The sequence below is a fragment of the Crocodylus porosus genome, unplaced genomic scaffold (genome assembly GCF_001723895.1).
Source record: "Crocodylus porosus isolate Cpor-Errol unplaced genomic scaffold, CroPor_comp1, whole genome shotgun sequence".
NCBI classification, from domain to species: Eukaryota; Metazoa; Chordata; order Crocodylia; family Crocodylidae; genus Crocodylus; species Crocodylus porosus.
The window spans coordinates 1,831,644-1,846,625 of record NW_017728923.1 but is presented as its reverse complement, the minus strand read 5'-3'; the positions used below and the strand labels follow the sequence as shown (position 1 = coordinate 1,846,625).

The 14,982-nt window shown below is 44.9% G+C and overlaps 1 protein-coding gene across 1 annotated transcript in view; it reads left to right on the top strand.

Moving 5' to 3' along the window:
* Positions 1-6: 6 nt before the first annotated feature.
* Positions 7-14,982, top strand: part of ATP6V0C (ATPase H+ transporting V0 subunit c) — a 21,875-nt gene continuing 6,899 nt past the window's right edge. Inside the window, exon 1 of the mRNA XM_019540154.1 lies at positions 7-171. Coding sequence (XP_019395699.1) covers positions 96-171 — 76 coding nt within the window. The 5' untranslated portion in view covers positions 7-95. The remainder of the gene's footprint in view (positions 172-14,982) is intronic.

The window sequence follows — 14,982 nt, the reverse complement described above, 5'->3', positions numbered from 1 at the left end:
CGCCGTTTCTTTGCCGAGCCCTGCCCGAGGAGCAGCCGGAGCCCCGAGGCAGGCGAAGGAGTCGCTTCCCCCCGCAGCGCAGGCAGAGCCCCGCCATGTCCACGGAGAGCGCCCCCGAGTACGCCTCCTTCTTCGCCGTCATGGGCGCCTCAGCTGCCATGGTCTTCAGCGGTGAGACGCGCCCGGCCCCGCACCCGGGGGGGTCCCGGCAAGGGCTGGGCGGTGTCCGCGCGGGGCGGGTGGGCCCTCCTGTGGGGTTGGGGCCTCGTTTCGTGTCCGACTGGCTCTGCGGAGGTGACACCTGCCGAGCCTCCCCGGGGGTGTCAGGGCGACCCCACCAGCACCTGCCGGACGCTCCCACCAGGGGCTGCGGGGGCAGGAGGGACCGCCCGCCACTGCCGGGCTTGCAGCAGCTGCTTCTGCCCCCTCCCGGCCGAAGTGCTTCGGCTGCCTCCGCCTCTGTCCGTCGGCTTCCGCGCTGCCGCATCCGGGCCCTAGCGGCGGCGGAGGGTCTGCCGGGGTGACGTCACTGGGGAGCCTCTGGCTGGTGGAGCCCCGGCTGCCCACGTGACTGGGGGAGCGCTGCACGCGAAGACCCGGCCCGGTGCCGACGCCGGAACTGGTTGGAGCTAGATTCATGCAGCTCCTCATGCAGCCTCCACTGAGCACCTGCAGTGACTCCAGCGCTTGGGGAGACGCAGTAGGAACAGACCTGCAATGATAGGCTCTAGGAGGTACACAAGTCCCAGCCATGCTGTCCACAGTATAGGCCTGGAAAGAGGGGCACCTGATCTGTTCTCATTATAAAGAGACTAGATATGCAGATAGAAATGAAGACGTAATGCACTTAGAAGCCAGGGAACATTTTTAGTCCATTTCTGAGTCAGTGAAGGATTCTTGAGCTGGAGTTGATGTAGGTTTATGACCATAATGGCAAATGACAAAGCTCTTAACCAAATGCTGTCACTCTTACAGCGCTTAAGGAGAGGAGCTATTTTAATGTTACTAGATAAAAGGGGGAGGGGAGAATCTTACTTGTATTTGAACTGTACCTCTGTGCTCCCTAGAGTTGTAGGGATTTTCACTCTAACCAGTACAGGTTGGCTAATTGCAGTGGCAAGAAAATATGCCACTAACATGGTGTGACTGTCTTCTATGAGCTGCTGCTTTATATTTTTATTACCTGAAGAGTAACCATGGTGTTGCTCTCCTGGACTCCATGCCAAAACAACTAAAGGAAGTTCCATGTTTGGGTGTTTCAGAGCAAGAGAATGAATCCTTTGCTGCCTTCTGGCAGTCCCTCCAGGCATATAATGTAGTCTGCATGTGAACAGGGCTCCCTTGAATCTAGAGTTTGGATTTTTATCCTTTTGCCTGATCTCTAAGGGATATATCCCTAGGCAAGGGAAAAACAAGTGTGTTTCTATCAGTGCTGAATGCTAGATGTCCGTGCTAGACACTGGATTAAATCAAGAGCTAATAGACAAAAGTCCAGCTTTTGCAGGTTAAAATATATGAAAATAGCCCCTGACTAGCCTGCTACACCAGCAGAAATGGGCCAACCTTAATACATCACTTGTAGGTGGAGACGGTCTCCAAATACTAGAAAAATGTAAAACTGAAGTTTTCCCAATGGCCCTTGGGGGAAACATGCATTTTATTTTTAACTCTTTCAGGTCTAATGCCAAGTCATGGTCACTGTTTAAGGTGAACAGAAGTATTGGCCTCCTGATGGGGAAAAATAGTCTGGCTCAAATTTTACATCCTTTCTGTATTGGTGGTTTGGTTTGAGCTTGACACCATTGAAACTGAGTGAAGATGCCTAGTGCATTTTTAGAGCTGAAAGCAACTTAATGAGGCTGTATAGTTGTAACTTCAGAATAAATCAGAGGTGCATGTAAGTAGCAAATGTTAGTCTTGCAATTGGCTTTGAGCTATGTAGCAACAAATGGTTGTAGTGAGTGGCTCCCCTGCCAATTCAGCAGTATCACAACCTCTAATTTACAAAATGAGGAAACAAAAAACCCTTTGAATCCCGAGTAAAGATTCCAGTTAGTTTTCTATATCTGTGGTACATCTTGTGACTCATTTGGTCACATGACTTTAAAACATGATCTGAATATTAAATGCCTAGGTCTCTGTTGGAACAGTAATGGAAGATCTCTTATGGAGTGGTAGTATAGATGAGTTGTAGAAATACCAGAGTGGCAGTTGCTTTCTGCACCAGTTTACATACTTGCAGTAAGAAGGAAGAGCTTGTTTGACTAGAGGAATTACTAGAGCTCTCAGGTAAAAGCTAGACTGGGTAGGTGCAGTGGAGAGGTTCACATACTTTGAATGATGTAGGCCTAAGTAGTAGAGTGGTCATAATGCAGTAGATGAATGCTGTGTAATACAAAGGTTCAGCCTTGTAGTGTTACCTAGTGGCCTACTGTCTTGAATGCCAAATATGGCTAAGTCTCTTGCCCTGTCATTGCCTGTCATAGGAAGATGGTGAACCTCAGAAATAGTAATGTAGAAGTCTATCATCCTACACTAATTCCAGAGCTCTGGAGAAGTGCCAAGTCATGCTCCACTAGATGAGGTGAAGAACTGAGCTCTTTAGACTGCTTACAGAAACAGATGAGAAGATTCTACAAACTGAATTGATTGAAGGCAGTGGTTGCATTTGCTTGAGCAGGTGTTGACTAAGCTTTCTGCTCCCCTCCCACTCAAATGCCCTCAGTGTTTCAGTTGGTCCCCACTTTAGAAGAGTGGGTGTTACCAGATCTTGAGGAAGAACCATGAAGCAATGACTTGAGCTCAGCTTCTTCAAATTGCAGTTTATGAAGGAGATGAGGAAGGCAAAATGGAGGATATATTCTTCCCTGCACAAACCGTGTCTAACCTGACTTGCTTATTAAAGCACTCTTTTTATGAAGAACAATGACCAAAAGGCCTTGGTTGTTTTGCATTTCGTGGCTGTAATGGCTTAAATTTAAAGCAGTGACTCTCAACCTGGTGTGATGGAAAAATCTTTTCAAGGGTGGTGCACAGCATTATCATTCTGTCAGCTGTGTAATGCTAAACCCAGACACTTTAAATGGGGAACCCTTAGTGTCAAAAACAGACAGCAACTGGTCAAAATATTTTGGGTGGGTTTTTTTTGTTTGCATTAAAAAATTATCACTTTTTTTGAGTACAGAAAAGTGAAAACAAAGAAGTGGTTTTCCTGCAGGAACCTTGAGTCTAGTGAGGTTAAGAATCATTATTCAGAAGAGTAAGAATTGAAAGGTTCCTCTGTAATTCTTGGTCTCAGTACAATAGAGTGAAAAATTCTGAGCTAAACTTCCATTATTGTCTCAATAAAGACAAGCAATATAAATATGCAATCTGAAGTTACTATACATCAAAAAAGGCTTGGGGACCTTATTGGTTATCACAATCTGAGGAGGCTAGATTGCATTTGCTTTCATTTTGTAATGAGCATACCAGTACAGAACAAATAGGTCTTTCTATCTCATTCTCTAGAGGCCTGGATTCTGAATAAATATTTGGAAATTGCTCAGGGCTGTGTGAGCACTATAGTGTACAGTATTGTACAATATTTCAGCTGCTGCACAAACCAGTTGCTGCAAAATAAGCCATGCTCTGATTCTTCCACTTGCTAGCTATTTATTGGAAATTTGTGTAGCTGCTATGGTAAATGCAGGGCAAGTTACCTTGTGTTTATTGAGGATTCGGCTACCCCATGCTTACTAGTAGATGGCAGTTAATGCAGTGTAGAGCTTTACCATGCTCTTTGCTAGGTGAGTGTGGCTTCCATTTCTGTTACTGACATTTGGGTTTGTGTGTTTGTTTTTGTTTTATCCTGTATTACCTTGGTCATGAGTGACCTGTTACTGAGTGTGCAGGGTTTAATACCTCTCTGATCTGCAATGCTATGTAGCACATCTCACTGGCGATCTAACATTGCAGTGTCTTCTGACAACACTTGTTTGAATACTTAATTGAGCTAAAGCAAAGCAGACTTAGAAGCAAAGAGCTAAAAATCAATTTGGGTAGGCAGTGTCTTTAAGATACTGCATAAAGAACATTGTTCAGTGTCTGTTACATTCCCTCTAAGTTAGACTCCCTAACTTGAGTAAGCTGTATGTACTATCTGTTTCTTGGTCAGCTCATATTTCAGAGCCCGCTGTTTCTAGTAAACATGTTTGAGATATATTCTGTCCTAGCTGGCTTGATGTGGAAACAACTGCATAAAGTCACTTGTTTTGGTTCTGAACACTAACTTCTGATGATGGTAAACAGGTAGCAGGAACTTGTTCTAGTCAGCTAGTACCATTGTGATCACACAAAGCATCTGACTGCTGTGACCTTGGATATCTTCAGAGTGGCTTGCTCACTTGTGCACAAGTCATTCTTTGTGGTTTAAATAGGTTTTTTCTGTCTTTCCAGTGCGTAAAACATGGGTGGCTCAATGTCAGGTGCTTCTGAGTGGTCACGTTATAGAATCCTTTCCATGTAATGATTCTTCCATATCCAGAAATGGAGAAGAGCATCAAGGCAAGAGCAGTCTCATACTGCATGGAAGCTAACTAGTGACATTCTGGAGTGATTCCATATATGATGCTTTCAGTCTTATTCCTGGTGAGGCTTGGCATTTCAAGGCCTTAAAATCAGTCATGGAACTAATCCCATATACAGTGTTGGCTAAATGTATGTCTTTTTTAATATGGCATCATGCAGGCAGCTGGACGATCTCTAAATAGAGATTTGTCAAGTGTATATTTTAGTTAGGCTAGGCTAGTCTTGTTCTTGTTCCCATTTCTTCCTCTTTTCCCCCCCCCCTTTTCAAATCACTGCTGCAAAACTGCTACATATTTCTGCTGGACTTGTTAGCTGTCACAGAATTTGCCTGCTGGCTAAATGACAATAAATAGTCCTGTCTAGGACTTGTCAAGTGACTTCTGGCAGCACTGCATGTGGTGTATCCTGTGTCTCTTAAATTTGCTAAATCCACAAATTTAACTGCATGGGCATGTGACTGTAATTAAGTAGGTAGCTTTTCTGGGCTGTTGTACAGTTCTACCTTGCATTTTGTTGAAGGGGTAACGGATGCCTTGTACCATCATGAGGGAGTGAGGGTCTGTAGCTGACTCTCTATTCCTTTATCTATTAGCCATGTAGGTGGTGGAGCTAGTTACGTACTTGGACCATTGCATATTGACCTAGTACTATGTGAAATAGTAACTAGCATGTGTGGAAAGGGCAAGGAAATACAGGAAGGGCAGATTACAACTGCACCTGCAATAGGTTGATTCAGCATTAAAAGCAAAATGTGCACATTATATGCAAAGTAAACAATGGCTACCATCTTAAATTTAAAGTCCTGAATGCCCCAACAGAGTGGGCCTACACATTATATCAAAACAACCAACAGAATAGAAAGGAAGATGGACCTTTGGCTGTCAGTGAAGCAGAAATGCAAACCTCAGAAGTAAAACTTGCTGCCATCATGGGGTAGGGGGGTACAGAAGAAAAGTTGCTCTTTCCTGAGTCTTTTTGAGATTTCCATTTTGACCAAGTTCAAGAGGGTACTCTGTCTTTATCCTTTAACTTCTGAAGTTGCTATCCCAGTCTAACTATTGTCAATATTGTTGTTGCCTTGATTAGAGCTTCCAGAGAACTTGCAGTGCTGTAAGTGAAGAGCTCTGAGTTCCAGTTGTCTTGGGTTGTTATGATGCCTCACTTAACTTAATGCAGCTTGCCTTTTCTCTTCTACCCATAAATGAAGCTTTCCTCTTATGACTGAAGCAGAAGGTCTGTGGACAGTCTCCTTTCCCTAGACCAGGAGTGGCTAACCTGCAGCATGAGTGCCATGTGTGGTGCACAACCAATCAGGGATGGGACAGAAAGCACCACAGCAGGTGAGGAAGGAAGAAGAAGGCAGAGCAGGAGATCAGGCAAGAGCACAAATAGGGAACAGAAAGCTAAGCATAGACTGAGCAGAGGAAGTGCATCAGTGTGGCCCTTGGAGGGCATGAGGCTAATCTAGCAAAAGAGTTGGGGCTGCACTGCCTAGACAGTAAAACAGAAAGCCACATTCTCTTCAACTGAATAGATCAGGAATAGACAACCCCTTTCAGCTGTGGGCCACAATGGCCCACACTGGGTCAGAGGCAGCTGGCCTACCTGTCCTCTAAAGGATTACTTGCTGTAACTTTTAATGGAGTAAAACTTCTTGATTTATAACATCTTTTATCACTAGGACACTTTGAACAGAAATTGAGCTTTAGGCATTGGATAAAAAGCAGTAAAACCTATAAGTAACAGATTGGAATAAATATGGGGATTAAGCTAATACTCTGACTTCAGGATGGGGCCTGTGGGGCCCATATCTGTTGTTGGAAAATATTACCCCTGAAGCTAGAATTTACTTTTTCAGCTTTAAGTTTATACTTTGACTATAGTAAGGCTTTTGATATGGTCTCCCACAGTAGTCTCGTGATGGACTGTAAAGCAAACTGAAAACTGGCTGGATCATCCAGCTCGAAGGGTAGTAATCAATGGCTCTGTCTAGTTTGCAGTAAATGGAATACCCCAGAGTTGGTCCAAGGGCTAGTTTTTATTCAGTGTCTTCATCAACAATCTGGAAGATAGGATGGACTGTGCCATCAGCAAGCTTTCTGGATTGCACCAAGATGGGAATAGTAAATGTGTTGGAAAGTAGGTCTAGGGTTCAGAGAGACATAGACAAATTGAAGGATTGGGCCAAAAGAAATCTAATGAAGGTCAGTAAGGCCAAGTGCAAAGTCCTGCACCTAGGATGGAATAGTCCTGTGCACTGGTACAGGCTGGCAACCAACTAGCTAAGCAGCAGTTCTGCAAAAAAGGGCCTGGGGGTTACAGTGGACAATAAGCAGGGATGAATCAAAAGTGTGCCCTTGTTGCCAAGAAGGCTAATGGCATACTGGGCTGCATTAGTACAAACATTGTCAGCAGAATGAAGGAAGTGATTATTCCCTTCTATTCAGCATGGTTGAAGCCACCACATCTAGAATACTTTGTCCAGTTTGAGGTGGGGGGCACTACAGAAAGGATGTGAATACATTGGGGAGTCCAGTGGAAAGCAGTAAAAAAGATTTAAGGGGCTGGAGAACTGGATTTATTTAGTCTGGAAAAGAGAAGACTGAAAAGATTTGATAGCAGCCTTCAACTATAGCTAATCCTCAGACTTGTGGCACAGCTTATTCCTGAAATAGGCACCTGAAGTCAAAAGATCATAACTTGGAACAATTTTCCCATAGGAAAAATGTTATAAAAGGGGGACTGGTTCCTTTACCATGCTCAAACCAGCTGGAGGCAGCTGGTAAGTCTGTGGGGGTAGTGGGGAGAGAATCAAAGCCCCTGCAGTGGGGGAGGAATTGGGGCTGGGGCAAAAACTGCCCAGCTGGGGCTGGGAGAAAGTGGGGCAGCTCCCACTGCTGCATGCTGCTAGTCTGGGAGCAGTTCGTCTGGCAGCTCTTGCTGCTGCTGCTGGTATTGGGTGGGGGGATGCACACATGGCAGCATGTGCCCCCAGATGGGTACAGGCTAGGTGGGGCCAGACCGCACTCCATGTGGGTGGCAGAAGGCACCAGGGGCAGGGGCTATGCCTCCAAGTAGCGCGCAGCAGTGGGAGCTTCCCCAGATGAGCAGCAGCTTCATCCTGCACTGCTTACCCACCCCACACTACCCTGCCCCTGGCTGGGTGAGCAGCAGCAGGGCTTTTTTTGGAGGGGGGGAGGGGGGAAATGGGGCATGTGCCCCCAGGGCAGGCGGGGCCAAGACTGCCCTGGGTGGGAGGCTATGGGGGAGCTGTAGTGAATTTTAGGGTAGCTGTAGTGCCCCATAACCCCCACTCTGCTGCCTACCTTGCCCCAATCTGAGGTCACATGCCCCCCCATACTCTGCTGCTGCTCTCCTGGGGGTAGTGGGGTGCAGGATGAAGCTGCTGCTAGTCCGAGAGGCCAGGGTGGTTCCTACTGCACATCTGCAGGCAGAACAGCAGCTCTGCTGCACCACGGCTAGGTGAGCAGCAGGAGGGCAGTCACAGCGCCTTCTGCTGCCTGCCCCATGCAGATCTGGGGGCACCTCCCAGCTCCTACTGCTGTGCACACCCCCAGGGAAGACATTGGGCGTGTGACCCCAGATCTGTGAGGAGGGTGAGGGTGAGTTGTGACCAGGGGCACTGTATTCTTCCTGGTAGGAGGGTTTGGGCTGAGGCTACACTCAGGGTGAAGGTGGGGGCTATAGGGTAGGCTACAGCCACCCCTCCCAGCACAGCCCTGGGCCAAAGCCCCCTGCTGGGAAGTGCCCAGCACTGCCTGTGGTGGCAGCCCACCCTCACTGCACGCACAGATCCAGGGGGCATGTGCCGTGCCCGCCCCCCCGCCCCGAGCTGCTCGTGGCTTAGTCCTATGCCTGTCCTGGTTGGGCAGTGCCTGCTGCTGCCCCAGCCCCACTTTTTCCCTCACTTCAGGGGCCTTCTTCTACCCTCCCCATGCCCCTTCCCTCAACAGACTTACCAGCTGGATGCTGCTGAACTGAACTCCTAGGCGCATGCATGCTGAGACTGTGCCCAGATGCGCAGCATTTATCAGTGACAGTTATCAGCCACATCAGCCAAAAAAAGCCAATTGCTGATAATTTAATTTTTTTTCCTTTTATCAGTGCTGATGTAATATGCACCAATGTATTGGTGTGCACACCTATTTAAAACCCTTTGTGATGAGTGGATAGGGGAAGGCATGGCAGACAAATCCAGAGTGGACAGTCAGAGGGCCTTATTTGCCCAGGGCACTCAATCTCCAACTTGCTAGAAAACATGGCTTTGTATACAATTTACATTTTTTGTGACCTGGTTGACCTAAGCCTGATACCATCTCCATACTAATACTTCTGGTTTCAAGGCTTGGGGGCCCAAACTTTGTTCCAAAAGCTTGTTGAAGTCTATCCCAATCCTGTAGCTGTTCAATCCTTGCCTCGCATTCTTGTCCCCTTTTTTGGTGGGGAGGTGCCGTGTCTATTCTAGGTCTTGGTGTTCTCGGCTTCTAGGTAGCTTGGAACCAAAGATGCTGACTACTTGACTTTTCTTCATCCTTCTTGTTGTGCTTTGGTCCCTCTAGTAACTTTCATATATTTGAGGATATGTTCTCCATGAGTTCAAATCATGCTTAATGTTTGCTTTGCAGCTGAGTGCAAAGGGGGGGATCATGACTCTTCAGCTGAAGAGAGTATTGACCCACTAGCGTCTTGACAGCCTTCTGCCTCTCTTCATGCCAAATGTCTGTATTCTGGATCAAGTCCTAAAATATTCAGTGCTAATTCGGCATGTCATTCATTTTACAGAAAAAATGAAGTTTGGTGCAACTTCTGTGACTTGAAGTCATGACTTGCAGTAAAGGGGCATTTGGTTAGGGAGCAGGCAGCTACAAGAAAGAAACTAAGAGCATATGCAAATTGGTATGCACCTTCAACCTACTGAGTGTGTTTGTCACAAGCAGCACATACATACTAGCTGCTTAACCAGTATTTTAAGTGACTAGGCAGCTTATCACAAACATCTGCCCTTCTGTCGGGGAAACTAATCGATGCACTATGGTGGTGAATAGTGATCTGACCTGTTCAGGAAGATCCTTGCTTCGGAGGCAGAATTAAAGAAGTTAGACTAAACAAGTTTTGAGATAATTTAAAAGAGTTGAGCAAGGCACCAAGATTCCTTTAAACGCTATTTCTCGTCTAGACCAAGGGTGCCTACTCTGTTTTCCTAGAATGTGGAATAAAGGTATCTTTACCTGTTGAGTGAAACATTGAATGTGACCAAGAGGTGGCATAGTCTACTATTGGACACTTATCCGGTATCTGCTAAAAAAAAAAAAAAAAAAACCCCAACCCCAGCACTTCTGTACAAAAGATGGTACAACCTTTTTGCAAGGGCTCTCCTTAGTGTAAGAAGTGGCTAGCTGAAGTCTTGAGTTATTCATACACCATATCTATTAGAATAGCATAGTACATACCCCTCCTAAATACTGGATTGCTTTTTAAGTTTGCAGGATTGATCAGACTGAAACATGGTATTGAATATTGGATTCTTAAAACATTACAGGCAGCCCCCACTTAACACTGTTTCACTGAGAGCAATTTTGTTATAATGCTCACTTGAAATTGATACTTGATTTCACTTGGTGCTCAGGAAGTTTCATTACAACACTCATGGTTGCCATCTTGGGTCATTTAAAAACAATTGCAGTTGCCATCTTGGGTCATCAAATACTTTCAGTTTTGCTTAATGCTCAGTTTTTTTCAGGAACCAATTGGGTGCTAAGTTGGGGGCTACCTGTAATGCTTTGTCTGTCTCCTTCCTCCCCCTTAAACTTGCTTAAGTTCACATGCAGCTGATATCTGTAAGATTTGGGGAACAGTTATTAAGAAAATGGCAGTGAATTACCAGGATTATGCCCATAAGGTTCTATATTTGTAATGGGTTTTATCTAATGGGGGAGCTACTACTTCACTTGACCTGCTGTTGACAACAAGTATATGTGCTTTTCATAAAGTGGCAGGGCTAGACCATCCTCATCCTTGTGCTTTTACATTGTAATGGGTAACAAATTTAGATAATCTTGTAGTAATCTAATACTTTTGTAATTTTAAGGGCTAAACAATAAAGTATCTGGCTGAGTAATATTACAACAACACAGGCAATAAAAGCTCTTCAGTTAAACAGTTACATATATTAAAGTTCTTCAGAAATACAGTTAAATTCTATGTATAGCTTTCAGTCTATATTGTTGAATTCCATAGTTGCAAAGAAAATTCTTTCAAATACAAACTTTGATATTCTTGACTATATTGAGGTAGCCAAGGGGGAAATCTCTTAGCAGATTCTCAAGCTTCGAGTCATTATAACTTTGGTCTTCTCTGACTAGAGGTGGACAGGACTAAACTGATTGGTGCTCATTCCTCACTTGAGTAACAAGCTACTGTAAGTAATCCTGACCATATTCTTTTTGTCCAAGTAGCTAGTATACCCAGAGAGCTATGCCCAGATGAGCACACGTGTGCATTTTCCTGGGGACAAATAGCAGTAGCACAGTATGAGTTGCTGTTCCTTGTCCTTGGGCACTGTCTGTGTACACATGCTCTGGTGTGTGACAGGTTGCCGTGGGTTGGGTTAGGGGAGGCTGGGGCTGGTACTTGGGCTGGCCCCACCAGCCTTACCTGAGAACTTCTTGGGGGCTCCAACAGTCAGAGCATGGCACCAGCTGCCAGGCTTTGGTTTCAGGCAGTGCATACTGCTGTCACGTGCACTGCCCCACTTTTTTCCCCCTAGCATAAGCTTTTTCTGGTGCTGGTATCTCCCAGTGTCAAAAAAAAAAAAACCCCTCACTGCTAATTAGCAGTGTAGGTCACACCTGCATGTACAGTCTGCTGTGCCACATACCCCTCGTGCCTGATCGTCTGGATGTACCCATTGAATTCAACAGCTATAATGTCTACCTTGCTCCGTAAACTCTTTTGTAAGCTAGATCTTCCTCTGTCTTTCTACCAGTATAGACTATGATTCTTTTCTCAAAGAAGGCTGCTTTTTAATAGAAGCCTGGTGCAATTTGTGTCAAGTTGAACTTGGATAGTGCAGAAAGTTAAATATAAGTTTGGGACACTTGAGTCCACCAGCAGACTTTTCACGTCATTGACCATGTGAAGTATTCAGGCTAGTGGGAGATGGTTAGTAGAATCTAAACCTTAAACTCCTGACTCCTTGGCTAGCCAACTTTATCACTAGATCTATAGAAATATATGCAAAACTATCATGTTCACATCAGGAGAGTCTCTGGCTAAGTCTTCTTGTTCACGTTTTTTCAGCAAAACATTGTCAGTTAAACTTTTGTCAAATGGGTAATATTTTGTTAAACTAAGGTTATTACAGCATTAGTCTAGGAATGCTAGGTATGATCTGGAGCCCCAAATCTGGCCTAATTGTGGGATAGCAGTGTCACCCCCTCCCAGCAGGCTTTGCTGTAATTGGTGACAGAGGATACTCTTTTCCATAGATGCAGGCTAAGCCACAGCTCAGTCAGCCAGTCTTCAGGAGCTGTAAAATTAGCAGAGGGGTTCATACATCAGCAGGGATCCTGGATTTCTCTGAAGCAACTTCACTTGATTGTATTTTTTTAGGAGAAATCCAAAATCTGAATTTTTTTTCCCCACAATTAAAATGAAATGCCACTTCATTTTGTGTGTATATGTACATGAATTTTATTTGTACATGCTTGTTGAACACTACTTTATTGGTATTTACAATTTTAAAGCAATTTATTTTGGTGCTTGGTTTTTTTGTTTTTGTGGGGGTGGGGAACAAAAAACCCAAACTCCTGTTCCCTCTGCTCACCAGAAGTGCAGAAATCAGGGGAGGGGGCACATGCGCTCCCACACATTATCTGTGCTGCTCCCCTCCTTCCCTCTAGACTTACCTGGAGGGAACTGCTTTCCACCATACTGCCTGGCTGTCACATTCATGTCTGCATGCACACATGCATGTAGTGCATCTGTGTGTCCACCCCCTCCCAGCACCCAGCAACCCCTTGCAGGCTGGAACTCTGCCAGCCTGCAAGGGGAAACCTGCTGTTTCCTAGGCTTTTCTCCTACAAAGGAGAAAATCCATGGGGTGTTTTTTTTTTCCAGTACAAATGGAAAACCCAGATGCCTGCTCATCAGAAATGTAGCAGCAGGAATTCCCCAGTACAGAACCTAGCTATCAAGATACCAGAGGTGAGTTGCAGCTTCTACCCACTTGTCCTGTCACACACACACCTCTGATCTACCAGCACCAGCCAGGCAGTTTCTAGTCATTGAAAAGAATAGTGTGCGTTTGTTGTTTGTTCTCTTTTTCAAAGCAGCTTCTGAGTTGTTGTCTGCAGACTGACAGCAGTATTTGCTCATTATATTACTTGAATCATTTCAAACTGCTTAACCATAAATAGCTTCTATAAAAAGCTAACTTTTTTAAGAGATGTCTGTGATGCAACTTTGGTATATGAGAACCCTGTATGGATGCATAGTATCTGTTTGACATATGCCCTAACAGAACTCTCCAGTCCTACTTTTTTTACACCCTACTTTTGTCCACACTATTGGTCTCGATACAAAAATGGGCTGCTTCAGTTCTTGCATTTGTCCTGCTTTAGAGCTGTGGCTCTTGCCAACTCTCCTCTGAACCCTGAGCTCTAGGAGATGTGGCTACAATAACTGAAGCAACAAATAAGTTGCTACAGAGACCAGAAGAATTGGAAAAGATGTGTTGTCAAACCAGTAATGCCTTCTAATTTACCCATGGACTTGGCAGGAACTGGAAAGTAGATTTTGATGGCTGTTTGGTTCTTAGGTGTTTTTCCACAGTTGTCAATTTCCCTTCCTCAGTCTTACAAACTTCTGCTTTTCTGCAATGTGCAAGCTTGTCATTGTGAGAATGCTGCTGAACATGACTGTCTAGTCTTTTAGTCACAGAATCTGTGCTAATATCTATGTATCACTGTTTTTGAAGGGTAGGCTTTGTAGTTTATTTACCAAGTCCTGAATACTCTTTTAAGTTGCTCTTATTTATAAAAGTCCAGAAAGGGGCTCCAGCACCTTTTTTTCAGCCTATTGCTGAAGTGATTGTTTCTTTTAATTCAACTTTTTTTTGCATCTTGGCTGTTTGGTGACTTTTATCTCTAGCTCTAGGATCAGTATCTGTTTTGGGTTTGTCTTTCTAATGGTGCCCAGTTCTTACTAGGTAGCAAAGATTTACCCCAGCATGGGGGAGGTGACTCCAAATCACATTTTACTCAAAATGTCTTGACTGCTAGTTGGTTTTGCAGTAGGTCTGGTGACCCTAGATTGTGTTAACAGAGCTTGGTGAAAAGTGACTGGGCAATATGCTTGCAAAATAGTTCTGGCAAGTGAAGCTTGCTAACCTACAAAGTTGTATGGTGAAGTGTGCATGTGATTAAATTAGTTCTTTGCCTTCTTGTGTCTTCAAACAGAAGCAAGTTAATACCTTATGGTAACTATACTGGTAGCATTAGGACACTGGAACTACAGGAGATACTAACATAACTGATAAACTGGTGCCACATGCCTAAAATGCTTTCATGTAGCCATGCTGGTACAGCTCTTCCAAGTGATCAGATGAACTGGATTCTCTTGGGGGAGAGGGAGCAAATCCAGTCGGTCTCTGAAAGACTGCTAAACCTCAACACTACTTGTAGCTTAGTCTAGCAAAATTTTCCCATTTGACCTCCTTAGAGCTGGCTATTCAGCTGAGCTGGAGTTGCCAAGTCCTTCAGCATCAAGAGAAGTTCTGGAGGATTTTTAAGTACAGTTCCAGGGGCTAAATTACTGGAAAAGTACTACCTGCATTACCACAAAATCTAGTCTAGCTCAGCCCTGTCTGAAGTGGCCTCTTATGGAGTGAAGTCCTGTTTCTCCACCCCCCCATTCTTTTTCTAGTAAAACTTGCCAGAATCTGAGTTTGTTACATTCAGAACTGAATGTGATGCCCAACATGGTTAATTCAATTTGATTGGTATATCAAAATGTGGGAGGGGCGGGTTCTTGCCATTGCTTCTCTCTCCTTTTGGTTTTTCAGAGAGCATTTCTTAATGCTTTGAGGGACATGTACCAAAGGCTCTTTTTCCCTCCTAAAGGCTTTGCCACTCGGTCTCTAGGGCCACTGACCAGAGTTGAGGGGGAGGGACCAGCACTTTACTGGAAGAGGTATTGCATCAGTTTGATCTGGCTTGTCCAACATCTGCGTGTATGGCACACTTCAGCAGGGTGTGTTTTAGCACTCTTTTTGTCTAGCGGCCGATGAATTGGCTACTGGATAAAAGCACCAAAAACTAATGCAGGGCTACTTCCGGGAATATGCTGCGCTTGGTTCAGGAGCGCACCAAGCTAAAAGAAAATGGGGGGGGG